Below are 20,497 nucleotides of genomic sequence, written 5' to 3'. Positions count from 1 at the left end.
TCTGCTGGTATAACAGCAGCCCGTCATCAGTCCGCTCCTCGTATCTAACACCATCACACATTTCTTTAATCTCTCAAATCTTTCCGATCTTTAATTAATTTGTCTACCCTGTAATTGCTCCTGCTTCTCACTTCATGTTCTATCTACGCCTCCATCCGCTCATATGTCATTACCTGGTTTGGAGCCTTCATCCACAGAGCCATTGTAGACCTGGTTTTTGAATTCGGGCCTGTTGTCATTCATGTCAATGACGAAGATGTACAGATCGATGGGGTTCTCGACCTGGTTCCCATTCATGTCCACAGCATGAGCACGCAACTGGGAGAAACAAACACAAGAAATGAAGTTAGATCATAGCCCATAGTTATTATTTTGGGAGCAGAGAGTAATGGATTCGTAAATTATTTATATGTCTGTGATGAGTTCTTGAATTGGGTTTATAGAGAAAATTATTATGGTAAACATTTGGTATGTGATGAATAAAAAACCCATCTATCTTTTTCTGGATGTGACATTAGTTTGTCACTGATATCTCTCTGAACAGCATCCTTCAACTGCCCTGGTGCCAAAGTCAAGCTGAGAGAAGAGATCAGGCAATAAAAATGTTGACACACTCATTTGAGCAGTATTCAGATATTACAGTTGTCAGATCCCAGAGTAAGCCCCTGTTACAGGACTCCACTGGACCAGCTCTCCGTTTAAAGGGACCAAATCTCTAGTTCTAGCAGACGCTGGCCTGGGTAGAAATTCTAAAGATTGTTTAAGCTGGTGACGAGGAAACTCGCCTAGCTTCTAACTGCCTCCATCTCCGTCTACCCTGCTGCCTCCAGTGGCCAACCCACAGTAGAGTAGCTGTTAACTACCACATGCAGGCCACGCCCGTTCACTGCAGCTTTCCTCTCTTGATGATATACAATCCAACAATTTCAAAACGCTCTCATGGACAAGTTGTGATCTGCACATTCCCCACACTATGAGATAATAACGGAACGTTCAGATTCAGATTCAGAAAACCTTTATTGTCCCCTGCACATTAAACGTGTGCATACGTGCGCATAAAAGAAACATAGAAACACAGTTTAGCATAACATAAAACAATCAACAAATAGATACATCACGACACAAGCAAGATACAGAATGACACAAGTAAAAACAGAATAAAAACCTTAAAAGAACAGATTTCATAGTGAATTATTGATGATGTTGATGGCGGATGTGATGAATGATTTTTTCCCTAAGCTTGTCCTTGCTAAAGGGACCCTGTAGGGACCCTGTTACGAGACGGAGTTATTTTCGCAGAGTCTGCTTGCAGAAAAACTGCCCCTGAAGGGAGCGCGCATCAGCGATTTTGCATGAATTTACCTCAAAAACAACTCTGTCTTATAACGTTGCGTTGTTATCTCATAGCGTGGTGAATGTGCAGGTCACAACTTGTCCACCAGAGCGTTTTGAAGTTGTTGGATTGTGTATTTGATGAGTTTGATGAGGGAAACCAAGAAATCCCATGAGGCTCCATAGCATAGCTCTGAGCAGCTTGCGACTCTGCTCCGCCGCTCTAAAAATAGCTTGCACCATCAATTAAAGGTACCGTAACAAATCTACTGCTATGACTATAGGGATTATGGCAACTGGCCAATTTGCCAAAATGTTAAACTATCCCTTTAAGCAAAGGACAGAGTTTCTGAGACAAATGTTGATTTTGGTGACAAAAAGCATGTCTGTGTGATTTATTCTGGTCTAGTTCTCAGTTCTCAGGTCTCAGTGAGTGTGCATGTAGTCTGTCAGAGCTGGCACCTTCATAATAAAGACATTTAGTCCACACTTACACACATTTTGTAAGACTATTGAGAAAAACATCTGCCAAATGTAAATGTAAATGTAAATGTAAATGCAAATCACTGGAAGCATATAAATGCCAGTTTAATTATGTGTTATTCACTATGTACAAGAAAAAAAAGCATTCTTTGCTTTGTGTGGTTGAAGAACCCCAGACCTTCCACTTCAGACACACAACCTTCATCCTGGGTCGGCTGGCTACATTAATTACAGGCTTAAATCACTAACTTGAAATATTTGAATTGCTGTCCTTCCACTAACTTTAAAAACTTTTTTTTTGTTTTTCAAATAGTCTTTGGCATGAAAACTATGGTATTCACCTTTCACCTATTCTTTCAGTGTATTCCCAAAGGTCTCCATACACAGAGGTGGGCTTTAGAGAGGGATAAACAACATAAAGAAAATACCATCACACTGACAGTAAATATGTTTATCCTTCAAGGTGAATACACCTCTAAAGTCTGTGTCTCTTCTTCTGAATTTGCCATTTTACCCTGCTCCTGACTGATAAAATCTGCATTATTGAATTATTACAGTGCAAATTTTTCAAAAAGTCTGAACCTAAAGAATGACATCAAGGTAGAATTGTTTTCTCATGCGCTCTCTCCAGACCTCTTATCAGTTTTACACTTAGTCCCCAGAAGTTTTTATCTCAGTAGCAACCAAAACAAGAAACTACTTATTTCATTGGAAGTTCGGCTCTGCTGCAAAAGTCAAGGTACAGTATATGTTTCCGGATCACGGCGTTGAATCCCAGACCAGAGATTCTGTCTGATTTTGTTTGACAAGAGACTCCTGAAATCTCTTCACTTTTACTCTGACTACACAAACACACTCAGCACATCTCAAATTCAGCATGGCCGTGCTCAGACAAATAGAATCACCAACTAGGATTTCTCACAAAGTTTGGACATGAAGTTATTACTGGAATCAATATGTGCTGTAAAATGTGTCCTCACTGCTTTTGCTCTTATTTGAGGTCTGGAGGGGTAAAAAAAAAAAAAAAACTGAGGCCAAATGAAAAAAAAAAGGAAAGCAGCGAAGAAATGTGATCTAACAGGGAAATGTTGAGTTTAAGTAAATGTTTGTGGTTTGTTTTTTTTGCTCTATACATGAAGGTCAAAATAACAGACTGAAGTGGCAACTCCTCGCTTCTCTTTAAAGCTGTTTTGATTCACTTCACCTTACCTGGGAATGTTTATATCCCTGAACATGACTTATTCAGTGATATTCCTGTCAGGTGGAAGCATCAGGGATGTTTAGTTTATACAGAAGGAAAGAAAACTGCATTCAGATGCTATCTACATCCTGCTCAAGAGAACACAGGATGATAAATATTTATTCTGTTGAAATGTTCAATTTCAGTCTGAGAACCTAAAGACATTATACGAACAGATATGTAACATGAGGATTTTTTCATTATGTATGGAGAATTGAGGGAACGCTACTCCTTCCATCTGAATGTGCCTGATTGGAAACGTGCTACCCTACCTGACCACGGCAAGAGCATGAGAGCCAGATAAGTGAAATAGCCTCTAGGCTCATCGCAGCACGACATACAGTAGAAAAAAGAAGCACTCTCCATCGGCTTCTTCTCCGCAGAGAGGTGAAGATCCTCTCCACTGCTGCCCATCCTCTTCTCTCCACTGTCTGTTTCCACTCCGCACCTCCACTGAAATTGTGTCTCCAGGTCTCCCTGAGGTTAATTTGACTTTACTTTTTCCCACTGCATTGTCTGATCTGTCTTGCACCCAATATCCGCGTGCTGCCATTGCATATCGCATCTCAGTGTGCTGTAACAGGGTAGGAGCCAGGCCTGTTATCTCTACCCACCCTCATCCCTCCATCCCACATGCACCCACACCCTAATTCAATAACAGCAGGAGTCAGAGATTACCGCCATGTTTAAAGAAGGCAAAATGTAATTCTGGGTCCACATTAAAGTTATTATCTTGAAAGGCAAGGGGAGAAAACAGACCGTACCAGGCAGTGCTCTGCATTTGGCAAAGAGGAAGCATCCTGATAGAGATAACAGCGGACCAGACGCTCCAAGGTTTTTTTCCTCATAAGAATGCATCTTGTTGCCCGGCTAGTTTTGAATTTCAGAGTGCTCATTCTTTTGAAATAAAAAGAAGTAGACCGTAACTTTGTTCTGTCCTTGCATTAAATATGAAGTAAACAAACGAAAGAGCACAAAGTCAAATTTTAACTGTGTGTGTGTGTGTGTTACAGTTTTCCAGGATGACATCACTGCATCTTCCCCCGTCTTTCTTCTTGGAATGAGCAAGTTCGTGTTTTATCGAGTCGGTTGAAGTGCTGACCTGTCCCAGGCAGCATCCACCGTGAGAGGCTTTTAATTGAACTGCAGCAGCCTTCTTCCTCTGTTTACACGTACATCTTTACCTTGTCTCATCTGGTTTCTCCTTTCTCTTTGTATTCTGCACCAACTAATGCACTTCTACAACAAACACTGAGTTTAACTAAAGCAGTCTAAGAAAGCCTCCACCTTTCCTAACAAATCACCTGATTGATTGGAGTTTCTCGTGGGTATAAATCTGCTCAGCTCCCACAAAAAGCTAAAAGCCAGCTCAGCAGGACTGAGACTCAGACTGGGTTCCCATATAAATACAAGGAGAGCGGCAGGTACAGAGACAGAGGGAACCAGGCACAGATAAACCCACGGTGGTTTCTCACTACACCAAAGGCTCTCTTTTCATGGCAGCAGAAAGACTCATGGAAAGCTTATGCAATATGACAAGTTAGTATTTTCTTAAATTTTAAAAGTGCTCTGCTTGACTGCTTGATGTTTTCACTCTTAGAGAAGCATGCACAGCACAAAGGCGAGAGAAGAGGCACAAAGAGATGGCACTTTCATTCAAGTGAGGCAGAGCCAAGACAGGTGTTGGTATTTTTTGGAAAAATAAACTGGGTTTAAACCAGAACAGCATGAAGAAACAAAGATGCTGTGCACCCCACACTGAGACAAACACATTCTTTTCATTACTGTTTATTTACAGGTTAAACAAACTCTACTGGTGCTCATTAGTGAACTCTAGAAGGGTTGTACTGTAATTTTGAACTTTGCAAAGACATACTGCAAGTTAAACTGGCTGTAGAAGTGTTAGGAGGTCAGTTGCCTTGCTCAAGGGCACATTAACATAAGCAGTTCAGAATTATTAAAGCACCAGCCTAGCTCTGTCCGAAGGTAAAAATCTTTTTTTTTAAAAAAGACAAAAAAACAAAAACAAATCTGCATTTCACTACCTGCATATTCGGGGGGATTTTAAATCTTGGCCGGGAGTACTGACTTCCATTCAATGCAGTCTCTGTTTGTTGCCTGGCAACCTTACTGTGACAACATAACTTCCCCCACTTGTTTCAACATTTATGTTTGTGTACAGATTAAACAAACAAAATACAATACTCTAATCAGAAAGAAATTAAGTTGCTCCGAGGCAAAAACATTGGACCTAAGCCACACTTGTTTCCCATGCGTCAACACTTGCTTTGCTAAGCTAACCAGCTGCTGGCCATAGGTTAATACTGAGGGTGATCTCCTCATCTGACTTTTGGCAAGAGAAGGAATAAGAGCATTTCCAAAATGTCAAACAATTTCGTCAACACACAGACGTGTGATTGATATTCATCAGCTTACTCTCAGAGAGGAAGCCAATATGAGTAAATCCCACCATCTTGCCCTCATCAAGGTTTTATTTTTCCACTAAGCCACTTTCCTCTTTCATTATACACTATTCAGATGGTAAGTATTTGGACAGAGAAACATTGTTGTTCCTCAGGCTGTGCACTTCATCATAGTCTGTTTGAAATGAAATAATGGATATTACATTAAAGTCTCAGCTTTAATTTGAGCAGGTTTACATCATTATGGAAAGACCAGTGTGGGGGATACAGCCTTTTTAACACACAGTAGCCAAATCTCAAGGGTTTAGATATAATTGGACACTCGGCTATTAAATTATCATTTGTGAAGCTGTGTGTTTCAACATTTGTTTATGTGCAAAAGGGCTCTCATGTGGCTCGGAGTTTATTGAAAAATGAGAGTTGTCATTTAGATAGAGCAGGATTTATCTGTGGCCACAAAAGAGTGAAAGAGAAAATGGTCTAAACAAGCAGGGGAGTGCAGGAAAAAAACTAGGAAATGCCCTTTAAGATTCTCCAGGATGTAGTTGTACGTGTCACCTTGTAAAGTATCAAGAGAACCTAACCTCAGAGGACTGAACATCTGGTAAGTCTCAAAAACACAGAGGTCATGGTGTAAAAACTTACAGAGAAATGTTAAAAAGACAGAAAGCAGTGCAGCAGTCTTCTATAGACTAAAATGAAATGCGGTCAAAATGACAGCGAGAGGAAAGTGTGGATATGACCCACAGGCATGTGTGGCTGCCAGTGGAGGTGGTATGCTGGTATTTATTGATGAGTCTTCAAAGGTTTCCCTCATCAGGTATACAGGAATGTTCTCTGCGGTCTGCATCAAAAATCCTTGTAAAATATTTCATCGTCTAGAAGGACAATGATCTTTTCCAAGTTAGATAAAGCTGAATTTAACATTTCAGTTCTGACTTAATCCCACTTCGATTTTTTACTTCTCTTACATATATTTTCACACAATAAAAACTCAGATTTTGTCCTTGAGTTGAAGTAACTCAAATCGGTGCCATACCTACCTGGAGTTTTCTGTTTACGAATGCACATGGACTTTTTTTTTTTTTTACCCTTAAATCATTTATTGTGTCGAGCTTTATCTTTATCCCTCCTGACAGCCTCTGCTGTACTGATAACAGCCACAGTTCAAGAGCAGTGTTCCTCAACATGACCACGGACTCAAGAGCCTTACAGAGGAAGGCGTAGAAGTGTTTAAAGTGCAGACCTGGTGGTGTGCACAGCTTTTCTTCAGCAGACCACCCGACACCTCTATCACGTAACTCCTAACTTTTTTTCGTCAGACTTTTGTCAGGATTTTAGAGGAATTTCAACCTTTATGAAAACTTTCTGACAAAGTGTAAATCAATAAGGTTCGTAAGCAATCCTTGGCAGATTTAGATTTTTGGATGTGAAAGTGATAATTGAACAATTCTAAACTTGTCATGTGTAAAATATTTAATTTCACCTAATAATGAAAGAAACATCTCACTAATATAACTTGAAACATGAGGTGAAATAGTTTTCTTGCATTCCTCAACAACAGAACAAATTAGTTTTTCAGTCTGTTTGTGGTGAATCAAAGACTCCAGTTATCAGGATTCTCTCACGTTCCCTGAAATTAGAGACTAGTTGCATTTTTGTCTCATTTTAAATTCTTGGTCCAACGTGCCAACTTCTAATTGTTATTTATCACCAAAGAATCAAAGTGAGGATAATAACAGTGAATGGAAAAAAAAAACAGTGTGATTGGCTGTGAACTGATTAATTACCACATTCTCTGACTTCGACTTCACTTCAGCCAGAGGCTTTGCACAGGGCGCCGCCACGTAAGAGAGAGAAAAGGTGCAAATTGAAAATTACATGTTTCAATCCACTGTCACTGTGATTTCTTCTCACAGCAATGAAAGGGTTATAGGTCACATGCATACAAATAAATGGTTTCTGAAGGTTTTTGGGTTAGGGTCTTTGGGTCTTTGGGTTTTTTTATTTTTATAGTTTGCTATGTTGAGTAATTGTAAGTCATACAGAGTAATTCTTATTATATAGAATTACACTGGTTTTGTTAAGGTGGCAGATGTGTGTGTCAAAGGGTTAAATGCCTGCATAATATTGTGTGTGGGTTTCATCTTAAAGGAAAGGTCATGTCTGTTGTGTGTAGATGTGAATAAGAGAGAGAGAGAGAGAGAGAGAGAGAGAGAGAGAGAGAGAGAGAGAGAGAGAGAGACTCACATGGTAAGAGGAGCGATGTTCTCGATCAAGAGGCTTTGTGACAAACATCTTCCCGAGCACGGGGTCGATATTGAAGACCTCATTGGGCGGTTGATCTGCTCCCACCCCAGTGATGCTGTATCGGATTGAGATGTCCTGGTCCTGGTCTGAACGAATCTGCATCAGAAAGAGACAGAGAGAGAGAGACACTCAATCAAACAAATAATTACTGAAGTCTTATGATGCGTTTCACTGAGCAATGCACCTTTTTCTTTATCTTATTAGTTTCCTGCCTCTTCCGAAGAAACCAAAGTCAAACACACAGATTCCACCTGCTGGTGCAACATGTGCTGTGAGGTTTATTATTCAAGGACCAGTTTGTGATATACAACCCTTGAGTTTAATATTTTGTCCTCACACAGTCTAAGAAACCTGATATTAAATATTCACTGGAAACATGCACATGCACCACACAAACACGCAAAGCCAGGCACCGACACAGACACACACATGTGGACACACACACATTCATCACAGTTTGGCATTTCTAGCTACCACATACTCAGAGATTCCATTAGTGCTGCCGCAGGGAACGCTATGCATTCTGTTTGGCAGAATTGGACTGCTTCAAAAGAGAAATTTAAATTAAATATTTCAGAGCGGGAGAAATGAAATCAACATATATTTACTGTTAACTCTGACAGTCAGCGAGGAGCCATGCTGCAAATACAGACAGATTGTGAACAAAAATGACGATTAGACAGGTAGGTTGCAATTGTGGTGTAATTGGAGGAAGCAACAAGAGGCAAGACTGCAAGGGGAGCTCTGCTTCCTCAAATATGTACTGTTGTGTTTTAACTAAAAATGTGTTTTTTTTGTTCAGAGTCAGTTACTTATCGCAGGTCGACTGACGCGATTTTCTTCTCCTGTAGCGTCTCAGTGCATTAGACCTGTTGAAGCTCAGCGTCCATGGACTTTAGTGGGGCGGCAGAGAATAGTTTTTCTCACCGCAGCAAAACTAGACAGTCATTGGATAAATGCTGCAATTTTGTCCCACCCACTGGGAGTGAATAGAACCAGTGGGCGGGGCCTGGACGCTGGGCTTCTGCATGATGACTGGATGACCTGTCTTAAGGCTGAATCCCTTTCTGATTGGCAGCTACTTTGACATATACACCAGCACCAGAGGATTATCGAGTTCAGTCCCATTGAAGATTTTGCAAGTGAAGTGGAGAAGCAAGCGGCAGCTCATTTCTTGTTATTTGCTTGGCAATATAGCCCATTTCCATTGTCCATGATACACTGTAAATAAAACACAGTTATAGTATGTCCCTGTTTCAGTTTAACATAATTCCTTCCTTGTTTGAGTTTAATATAGTTCGTTCCTAGTTTATGATGTAGGCCAAAAACCTTCCCCTCTTTGAAAGACATTTGAAACAAGAGTGAACATATTTTGAGGGGGGAAATGGGCTAGAGAAAAGGATGATTCAATAACAGTGGGAGAGGGGGAAGCAGAAAGAATCAGGCTGGTGCTTTGGTTCAGCTTCCCTGGCCAGATACAGCTAATAGGTAAATTAAGTGCAGTGCTACAGTAGGTCTGCCATTTGAAGTGGAGTGCTGCGTAATTAGGACTTATCTGGAAGGAATTTTCAATTTAGTGCCCAAACAGAGTCCAAACCTCCAAGCATACCATCCTTGTCCATTAGCTTCATGAAAACCCATGAACATCAGCTGGTGTTTCAAAAGTGACTCAATCTTACAATCATACACACACATAGACACACACCCACACACACAGAGGCATGGACAAGCTTTTTCTTCTAATCAATGACTATTTCAGCGGAGATCCTGAGTGCACCAGAGGAGTAAGACTGTCCAAAGTTGTCTCCATCTTTCACCACTCGAAGAACCAATTTAGCCACACTTTTGACACACCAGGAATTCTGGCCTGCTGAGAAAATAGCTGGAGCAACTAACAAGGACAAGAGAAGGACATACTGTATTAGACAGGTGTCATCCTGAGTCTTCCTACTCCTGGACTAAAAACCTGTCACCATCACTGACATTGCTGTTATCCCCATTTTCCTTCTCTTGCTCTTCATCAGCATCAACATAAAACCATCAGCTCTCTTTTGGAGAGAGACGGCTGAGGTGTGTCTTTCTAATCAAACAAAAGCAATCAGTTACAGACACCTTAGCTGTTCGGATGCAAGAGGAGCTGTCACAGCAGCCCACTAATGCTATTTGTGCATGTCTGTATATGTGTTTTCTTTGGGGAATAGCGGGAGGAGAACGTCAGGATGCTGTGCACATATCTCAGCAAATTACTGCTGACAGCTATGATAATTAACGAGCTGCAGGCATCGACTGCTATTACTTCAAAGAAACTCTGCCCGTTAAACACCAACAAACTAACAAACATCCAGCCAGCAGCTCGGTTGAACTCTCAACGCAGCACCATTACCCTCCTGTATAGGCAAAGCAACGAGACCACATCACGCTGACTCCATCTACCTCTCCTGTCGCATTAGAAAATACAAGCAATTACTACACATCCGCCTGCCAAACTGTCTCCCCCTCTCATTCACCCCCACCTCCCTCCACCCCCCACCCTGTTTCTCCCTTCCCCTGCCCTCCCTTCTCCTTTCTGCCTCCTCTTTTTCTCATCTCCTCTCCTCCCCTTTCCTCCTTTTCCCCTCATCTCTCCCATCTGCTGTACTCCTTCTCTCTCTCTTTCTTTCTCTCTCTCTCTCTCTTTCTTTGCTTCAGGTCTCCGTGGGGACAGAAGCCATGCATGAAAAATGAAATTACTTCAATCCGTTGGCCTTGGCAGTGGTGTATAAATCCTCACCAGTTAGGAAGTGATAGCTCTCCATAATTCCATTTGGGTTTTCCCCGCCCCCCTGATTTCCTACTCGCTTCCAAGCCGTCCTGCTTGAGGGTGGTGGGGGGGGGGGGGGATTCAGCTGCATGTTTCCACAGTCATTCCAGCCAATTAAGCTCTCCCTCCCACAACGTTCACGTAGACGTTTTTAAAACTGTTGAGGGACGGCGCCAGAATCCTTCTCCTCATCTGTTTGTACCAAATATTTGCGAAAGGCTGGATGTTCACAGTACACACACACACACACACACGCGGATGCAGTCGTGCACATCGCTGCTTTCTGCAGTGCTGAAAGGTTTGGTTCACATGCCAATTAATGATTTCGAAAAAGGATTACACTTCAACATTGTTTCACCGCAGATTCTCGCTCTCTCGCTAAGCCTGTTTGGACAGTTCAGAGTTTACAGTGATGACACACCAGCGCCGCTGCCATGATGTCGGCTCATGATTACTAACGCATGTACTGTAGTAAATCACATGCATATAGTATACATAGATGTGCATTAAGGGATCCAACAATGGCTGTCAGGGAATGAGTCAGCTCACTGTTGTTGCATGTTATGAGGCTCCTCCTTTTATCAGAGAATATTGTGACAGGCAGGATGTCATTTCAACAGTAAGCAGCTTTCACTGTCATTTTAGCTTCAGAAAGGCAGCAACTGTGTTGAAAAAAGCTCAGCATGAGACACACACTAAGAGCTTCTCATAACTGTATCAGTACTTTTTATTTCCTTTAATGAAGAGAAGGAAACTCTCCCTTTCTCGCTACACCACTATCTTACGCCTCACATGGGACGCACAATAACACACACACATATATAAAGTGCCTCCATTGGGTAATAAATAATAGATGATTTTCAATAATAATCAAAAACAGTTTTTGGTTTTTTTCTTCCTTTGTCTTTGTCTTTTGTTCCCTCTGATTCCTCTTGTCTCGATAGTGTGAGTGTGTGTGTGAATCCGTAGGGAGAGACAGTGGACAAAAAACACTCAGCCAAGAGAAATTGATAGTGAGAGTGAGCGAGAGCGAGAGAGAGAGAGCGAGAGAGAGAGAGAGAGAGAGAGAGAAAGTCATGACTGTATCATGCGGCATCAGAAACCAGACACTGTCTAAATGACCTATTTGTCGACGGATCAAAGCAATTCCCTTCATTACTGACAACTTGTCTGGTTCTTAAGGAGATCTTATCAGCGAGCTTAGCTCCCTTCTGCCAGGCAAAACTAAATCAAATGAGAAATTATCATGCCACCGGGTCTTTGGGGAAAACAGAGAAGAGGAGATGAAGAGAGGGGAATGAATAACACAGAAGCGCCGTTCTACCACCACAGTCAATGGGGTGCAGAGGAATTAATTTTCACTTAAAAAATTCATGTTAACTAACACTTTTAAGTATCCAACATATTCAAAATATGTGACTGCACCGCATGGTGTGGAGATACACGACTGCAAATTTTAATGGTATGATTCAAGTTAAATGAATTGAAATAGTGAGTTTTAATTATGTGATGTATACTGCATGCTGGTGGGGCCATGGCGAGTTCAATCATATCTATGTAAGTAGAGGCTTCTATCCACACCAACAGACATCGATGGGATTAGAATAAATATGTGAAACACCTTTTAATGCAGGAGACTAAACAAGTAGAATTCTATGCAATTGGTAAAATGTTAAGTGATTTAAAACGGTGTCATCAAGTAAGTAGGAATTTGACCTTATGTGTTATTGTAGACTATTTTGAAAATATAGGCTCACAAGTGCAACCTCAAAGCTGCAAATCTGTGATCACTGCAAGAAAAGTGAATATCTTTGATTCAAGTTAAGGTTCAATGCATGACCAAGGCTATAGAATAAGCAGCTTTCTTGGAAATTGTCATAACATGTATAAAACCAGACAGTAGTAGAGAGGACCAATACTACTGATAACAGAAGGACAGTGGATGTCCTGGAAAAATGATGCTACGATGTTTACACAACCTTGCACTGAAAAACAGACGGCATATGCTTCCGATTTGGCACGAGGAGACTGTGGAAACTGCGATTTCAGTGACTGATCAGACGGTTTGAAGGGCACCACATGATGCCAACCTCTGTGCATGACATCCAAGTAGAAAACCACTGTACACTGAGCGGCACAAAACTGTCACGATTCATCTCTGAGCTCTCTTGTTTACTCCCCTGCACTTATTATCCCCGCTCTTATTATTCCTGTCTGTGCCCTGTTTATATGGCCTCTGTCATCTGACATACTCCATCTGCCCACCAGTTGGCCCTGGACTTCCTTCCTGCCTCCATATCCACCTGCTCACCTGCTTTCTATTCCCAATCACCTGAGCTTCCCTGCCCACTCACACACCTGTTCCCAGCTTCCTCATCACCTCAGTCAGTATTTAAAGCTGCCACTGCCACCAGCTCCTTGTCAGAGCGTCTGCTAATGTCACCGTCTGATTCCCAGAGTATGTGCTACGTGTGGAGCACCCTGCTGTCAGTATATGGCCTTCTTTCTCATCCACCGCTCTGCCTGTAACACATCTCATCCATTTAAGTAACTTCACTGAACCTACATGGTTGAGCTGCTTTCCACCAACTGTGACAAAGATGGCAAGATTTAACTTTGCCAAAGAACAAGAAAAAGAGGCCTGATGAATATTGGCTGCGTGGTCAAAATAGTTTAAACAAAAACCAAAACCAGTTTAAACCAAAATAAATTTGTTTGGATCAGATGGGATCCAGCATGTTTGTGTCGACATGGCTGCAAATACTGCAGTGACTGTAAGGAGCAGGCCCTGAAATATGGTGGTGGGAGTATATGTCAAGTGATTTGTATGTGTATTTGTATGTGCAAAAGGTGACACTTCTAGATTTGTACACCCAAATACTGAATGAAAAAAAAAAGAATTATAGTAAATAATAATAATAATAATAAAGTAGTAATAAGCTCAATCAAATTTTCTTTATTTCTCTGTTCTGCATGGTTCTGGAAACACCTGCTCTTTAACATGCTAATGTTAATTTTAATCGCCCACACCTGTACTCAGGACTTTGCCACACAGCTGCCGCAGCAGTGGGGGGATTGGGATACTTTTGTTTGTGGTCATTAAAGTCAATTTTGCAAATTATTTACATGTTGTTTCATTAGTAATATTATTGAGTTGTAAAGTGTCTGGTGTTTTCCTGTAGTTTACGTTGATTATTGTGTTGCACCCTTTGTGTTGAGCCATTCTGTATGGCCAGCTGTTTGTCATTAATGACGTTGCTGGTCAGATGTTGTGGTTCTGTAGCAGCTCAATTAGCTTTTTTTTTGTACTCAGTCATGTTATGTTGACCTGTTTATAGTCAATTTGATTAATATTCCCTTTTTTCTTTTTCAATCAATCAATCAATCAATTTGTTTATTTCGGGCATGTCAATTTAAATCATCATCATCACACTTCATCTTAGTTCAAATAATACAATACACATGGCCGAAAGGGAAAGCGGGAGAAGCAAAAGCTTATCTAGTCCCGCCCCCATTACCCACAGAATAAAAATCAAATCAAATAAAAATAAAAATCTTAATTTTTGCTTTTTTCTTTTTTTTTACATTTTGATATAACATTCTTTTACTTATGACATTTTGACATAACATGTTACAGCAGTAGGTAGTATACAGATCATATCATAATATTTTCTTTTGTTTTTTGCTTTTTTACATTATTTTACTCATGACATTTTGACATTTTTGGTGGTATATAAAGTAAAATGCATTTGTTTTAAATCTAAAACAATAATCTTGATGGCCTTGGCCGCTAACACAGCTCTTGGTGGTTCAACTTCCTAGTCTCAGCTCTCAAGTTCAAACTCTGGCAATGGTGATACCAGAATATTATGTAATACCAAAGTGTTATTGAGCATACTATCATTGTATATGTTTGCCTGCGCATTCAAGCTTTCCCTCCACCCACACTCTCACCACGGCAGATTAAGAGAACATACTGTATATAAACAAAGGGAGGAACATGCAGATGCTTAAAGCGGTGAACACAATTGGAAATAGCATTTGCTGTGTTCACAGTTGCTGCCTCTGCCAGTGTATGTGTGAGAGGATGACGCAGGAATCTGTCCTCATCACTAGAGGGTGTAGTCTCTGTGAAAGTAATGATCCCGCAAAATGAAGGTTTTTTAGAATCAGCCCCAGTGGTATCTTTTTAATATATATACCATGTTGGTTCTACAAAGCAAAGAGATGGATCAGATAGATATGAAAGATGGATGTAGTGCACACTGGACTCTAATTTTCATGGTTACAATAAAAAAACATGTTTGTACTGTTATGGAATGGTCACAGTTTGGTCAGCTTTCAACAAAAACACTACTTGGTTATGTTGAGGAAAATTTTGTGGTTTGTGTTAAATTAAATGATTTTTTAATGTTCAAGAACCTTCATGGTTACAGTGATAAATCTGAAGCTGGTTGTGTAACAGTAGCGGATAAAAGAAACTATTGGTTTCAAATGGAAAGCAATCAGCAGTCTCCTGTGTTTTGTCAACCCATCATCCATCCTCCCCCGCCACCTCTTAAGATCTTTATACCACCTCACCTGACTTCATCTTTTCCTCCCATCATGATTACTGCGGCTGCTTGAGGTCGCCTCGCAGTAAAACAAAACTATAGCTCATAAAAGCAGTTTCACAGACGACCTTTGGGGTCATTTTTTTTTTTTACACAACAGTCTCTTAAAATCAGTGCATAAGAAAACTAGTGTATTCAGTTCTATGCACCACAGCTCAAATTTAACATTCAAGATCAAACATAAATGCTTTTCTCTAGGCAAAATTTGATGAATGGATTAACCTCCCTAACCTACAGGCTGCCTGAAAGATGCATGAATGACTGAAAGTTCTCATGGTCTTAGTTAGTACATCCACATTTACAGGCGATATCGTGGTTGTACCTCAAACCCATTAGAGGTATAGGTATGAATACAGAACACAGAGTAGCAAATGCACTGCTATAATATTACTGGGGCTTTGTGAATGAGACTGAAGCAGCTGGTGCTGTTGTGTGCACAATGCAGGATCTTCTTATTTTTGAACGTCAGCGGAGGAGCAGATTCAATTGGCCTTCGAATCATTGTACATGTTATAAATACATGTACATTTTAGACAAGATGGATAGCTGGAGAAATAAATGTTGAAAAACGAAATGTCCTTAACCGAGAAAATTACTTTTTTATAAAATGGATAATACTGACTAAATGAGCCTTTCTTTCAAAAAAGTTTAGACATAATCGGACTAACAACACACAGGACAAAGTTTCACTAGTTTAGTTTGTGCCTCTCCAAAGTTGATCAGGATATGATATCAATAATAACATTTGATTCATTTGTGCAAGCAAAATAAAGACTGTGTTGAGGAATTAAACTCTACATATTTTAGAAAAACCTATTGCCTGTGCACAGTTGTGCTGAGAAAAAATTTAAATCATATACTTTTCTATGTAGATTTCTGTGTATCCAGGAAGTTTGAAGTTGGAGGACTCTTCTTTTTATATAACAATACAAATTGCAGATAAATTCAAAACATATGCCGCAGCAGAAGTGCAGCTATGAGAAAAATACTCATGTTGTGTTGGAGGGTGATGAAGATCTGTTGTCTCTGTCCACACAATGGTAACACTACAAAAATGTGTGAATAGCTGGAGTCATGAACTCAGCTAAACTTTCTATTACAGAGCCAAGTCATGTGTTGATTTATAAATCATGAAATGCCTGAACGTCAAAGACTATTTCCAGTTTTGTTTTGTTTTGTTATTTACTTCATTTTCCTGAGACACATGGAAGAGACAGAACGTGTATCACATGTGGCCGACAGCGGTTTCACCGTGGAAAAAAACTGGCCACATGTTATTGTTCGTGCTAAGGAATGGTGCAAACATGAACCACATGAAACACTGTTTGCTGAAATCATTTTGCATCCAGCTGAACAAAACCTTCATTTCAAACACATTAAAAGAAACATGTCCCTTCAGCTGGAATTGTCTTGCAGCCTGGTGCTTTATATCTTCCAGACAGCTTGAAACAATTGGTAGGCTGCCTCTGTGTGGCTCTCTTTGAAAATAGAAGACTAGAGTTTTTAGATGACTGAAAAATCTTTTTTTTACTCAAAGAAAAATTCAGTACGACCATATGTCTTCAGTATATAAATGTATGCCTGCCTGGATATTGTGAGAACAGCAGAACAAACAAACAAACCAAATGGAGCAAAACTGAAATCATCTTAAAGTTGCTGCCCCTAAAAAATGCTCAAAGTAAATCCAGCTTAAGCATATCACGCACAAACATAAAAAGAAACATACAAGCACACACACATACACGCAGGGACCTGTCACAAGTGTGCCAATTAGGTGAACTATAGCGCACCAGTGTTTCACAGAGTGACAGTGGTTCAGCGAGCAGGAGGACAGTAGAAACAGTCTGTCACTTGCAGACGGCAAACTCAGAGCAAGCCCCTAAACAGCTGAAAGCCAGGCGTTTCACAGCTTTAAAGCCCAACAAACAGGGATAACTACTCCAAACACAAACGCTGACAGGAACAAACACAGAGAGATTCCTTCAGCAGTACAGTAAAGCCGAACAGGCAGTCAAAGAAATACAGGTACTGGCCAACAGGTCACAAACAAACTGGTTTATAAAAATCCCGTACAAGAGAAAGGTTTTTTAGGTTGCAGCACTTTTCACATCCACAGTCCATCTGTCAAACAAAGTCTGTACTGCAGGCTAGAAGATAAAAAAGATGTCTTGTGTTTTTTTGTTTGCTGTGAGTCAGCAAAGTGTCTGCATTAAGAGCTTTCCTGTGGTCTTTTTAAAACACAGACTTTGCTCAGGCTTTGATGTTGTGCATTGTATCTCTTCAAAAGGTAGAACAGGATTGATGTTGAGTATCTCGGTCTGAAGTTTCAAAAATGCACTTAGTAACTTAAACATAAAAAACAGACTGTAAAACCTCTTGTATTCATTAGCCGGTCAAAGTCTGCATGAACAAATGTACTTATGGCTGTGAGCTGAAGAATGAGTCTTCAACTACATTCATATTAAGGAGACCCGATCTTAAGATGCTGCTTGTGTTTGAGCACATAGAGCTACCACTCTAATATAAAATGTTTCAAAAAGATATTCATGTCCCTCTCTCTATGAATTGTAATAACTTTTTTGTTGTTGTAAAACCAATGACGTTCCCATTAGCCTCATCTTTACTTTGTGTAAGTGCTAATTAGCAAGTGTTAGCACAGTAACACGCTAACCGAGGGTGATGAACATGCTATAAATTAGACCTGCTAAACATCAACATATTAGCATTGCCGCTGTGAACGTGTTAGCGTGTTGATGTCAACATTGAGCTTAAAGCGCCACTTGTGTCCAAACAGCCTCTGGGCCGTAAACATGGCTGTGGTCTGTGGCTCGAAATGTTCATAACAACCTCCTCTTCCTCATCTTCTTTTGGTCTGTGAACAACAAAGCTGTGCACAGCTCTCTCCCTCCCTTAGCTAGGTTGTTCTGCTAAGCCACGGCCGGTCAAATCTCAGCTGTGTCCTCATTCACCTCTATTGTGTTGTTCATAAGCAAACTCATGATTTAGTTGTTTTTTTAGGTGCATTTTGTCGGATAAACCAACTAACATAAATAAGGACTTTCATTGTGGCTCATAAATGCTTCACTGTGACATCAATCAAATCGCTAAAGATACGAGGATGCTGTTTTGCGATTTAATAAAGGGACGGAGACGACGGAGGGGCAAAAAGACGACGCCTTTTCAGATTTACCCAGCTTAGTGGACTGTGTGAGTGTGCACTCGGATAAACCAGAGAGATAGTGAGCTCTACTGTATGTGTTTTTGTGTCATTTGAATGATAGCTAGAAGTGATGCTGGCGAGATTATTAAAAGACTTTCCTCCACCACATTAGTGAAAATAACATGGAGTAATGGAAGTTAAACAGTGAATGACTTTTCCAATTATTGCAGTATGAAAGGAGTCTGGTCTTTAATAGTGCAGGCTTATGGCAAATTAGAGGTGCTATTCTCCCCAGAGGTAACAATGGAATGACTCGCCCTCCGCACTCCCTTCATCCAGACGGGGAGAATGAAAATAAGGCAGCCATTGTTGTGGCAGACAAAGAGCGGTCGCACCCCTTAGCTTTGGCTTAGCTGGGTTAAAGTGTGAGGGCTGCCATCTCACTATTACCCCTCTCTCTCTCTCTCTCTGCCCCTCTGTCACTCTCTTTCATTAGGGGATTGATTAAATTGTGAAATCGGGAGTGTGATGGATGCATGAATGACTTCTCCAGTCACTCCCCTAGGCTTTGACAAGGACAATATCAAGGACCCCCTGTTATTCCATTTTACTCCTTCGTCCCTTCATCCCCAGGAAACCCAATCTGGGTAATTAGAGTAAAGAGTGTTGAGACTTGTACCGGAGAAAGAAGCAGAGAGGGAGGGAGAGAGAGGTTGACAGTGGCATGAAATCTGCTGCTACTGCATTTTCCCCAGCCATTTACCCCCCCCCTCAAACAGAACTCCATACACACACACACACACACACACACACACTTTTGCGCTGTCCACCTTTCATACACCACTATCTCCCCTCCTCTTCCTCCCCCTCCCTTCTCCTTTTTCTTCTCACTTTCTAAATCCATCAGGCAGCAGTGAAGATGAGAAATGCAGACTAGAGGGAAAATGGAGGGAGTAAAAGAGTGAGGAGAGTGAGAATAAGGGAAGGGAGGGGGGGAGGGGGGTGAAAGTGGCCGGGAATGGACTGCATCAGCACAACTCCATAGCGGAGGAGCATGAGCCTTTTGGCTGGAACCTGGAAACAGGAAGTGTAGAGAAGTTGCCAGCACTTGTTTGATTTGAATGTCCCTCTGGCAGGATGGATCCAGAGCATAATGTGAGAAAAAAAGGATCAAGTTTCCTCCCTTTGACCAGACATGTGACCTTTGTAAGATCCTGTGCTGATGGAATAAAAATTGTCTCACATTGTCTTATTAAGACCAGTGAGAGAAACATCCTGTTATATCATTACTGCAGACACATTTCCAGTGGACACAGCTGAAGGGCTCTTTGGAAGGAAAAAAAGCACACGATTCATCCCTCCCACCCTACAGGGACAAGCACTTCGGAGGTAAACAGATGTCTAAGGACCCAGATGTGAGTGCAAAGGCGAAGGAGGAAAGGTGTTGTTGGTAGAGGCGGGGAGGGGTATATATGCACGTTTGATGTTGACTGGAAGCCTGACAAAATGGGCTGCTCCCTGCCAAGCCTGCCGCTGCCAAGCACAGGCAGAGACTGAAGAGGGGGCTGGACCTTGCCATGCTGCTGCTGGGTGTTTTGAAAAGTTGCACACTTACATGTAAATGCACGCAAAACAAAACAAAAAAACCACACACTCACTCACTTGTGTACGTGCACACACACACACACACACACAGGGTCCCACCGCAGCCTCTAAGTGTGTGTCAGAATGTTTCCCAGGATGTTCTGGCTCCCACTAACCAAGCGAGAGATTCAGCTTGGCAAACTCCACCTCAGCGAGAGTCCAGCTGTCATCTTGACAAATGAACCTTGGAAGAGTGAGGACGTGTGTGTGTGTGTGTGTGTGTGTGTGTATGTTTGTGCAGCCATGCATGTATGTCTGTGAATTTTTGCTGGAACATAAGCATGTGAGCTGTAAGGATGACATACAGATGGCTGGTTAACGTGTGGTTTCTGCTTTTTTTTTGTTTTTTGTTTTCATTTTTTATTTTTAGGGGCAGCTGTCTTGTCATGTCTTGACTGAGACAGATCAAGACATGGACCAGAACCAGCAGTGGTCAGTTACTGAGAATCTCTTTCTAGGCACAGAAATCAACAGGAAAACATTACATGAAAT

At 41.1% G+C, this 20,497-nt stretch overlaps 1 protein-coding gene across 1 annotated transcript in view; it reads right to left on the bottom strand.

Annotated features, from left to right (window-relative positions):
• LOC146984943 (cadherin-4-like) overlaps nucleotides 1-20,497 on the bottom strand; it is a 238,526-nt gene that overhangs the window by 36,122 nt on the left and 181,907 nt on the right. The window contains exons 6-7 of the mRNA XM_085782591.1: nucleotides 7,729-7,884; nucleotides 174-318 (exon numbers count right to left, since the gene is read on the bottom strand). Of these exons, the coding sequence (XP_085638717.1) occupies nucleotides 174-318; nucleotides 7,729-7,884 (301 nt within the window). The remainder of the gene's footprint in view (nucleotides 1-173; nucleotides 319-7,728; nucleotides 7,885-20,497) is intronic.

Source organism: Trachurus japonicus, chromosome 7, assembly GCF_045865225.1.
Source record: "Trachurus japonicus isolate A0001 chromosome 7, Traja_1.0".
NCBI lineage: Eukaryota > Metazoa > Chordata > Actinopteri > Carangiformes > Carangidae > Trachurus > Trachurus japonicus.
Note: the sequence above shows the minus strand (reverse complement) of the source record. Positions and strands in the feature narration are given on the sequence as shown.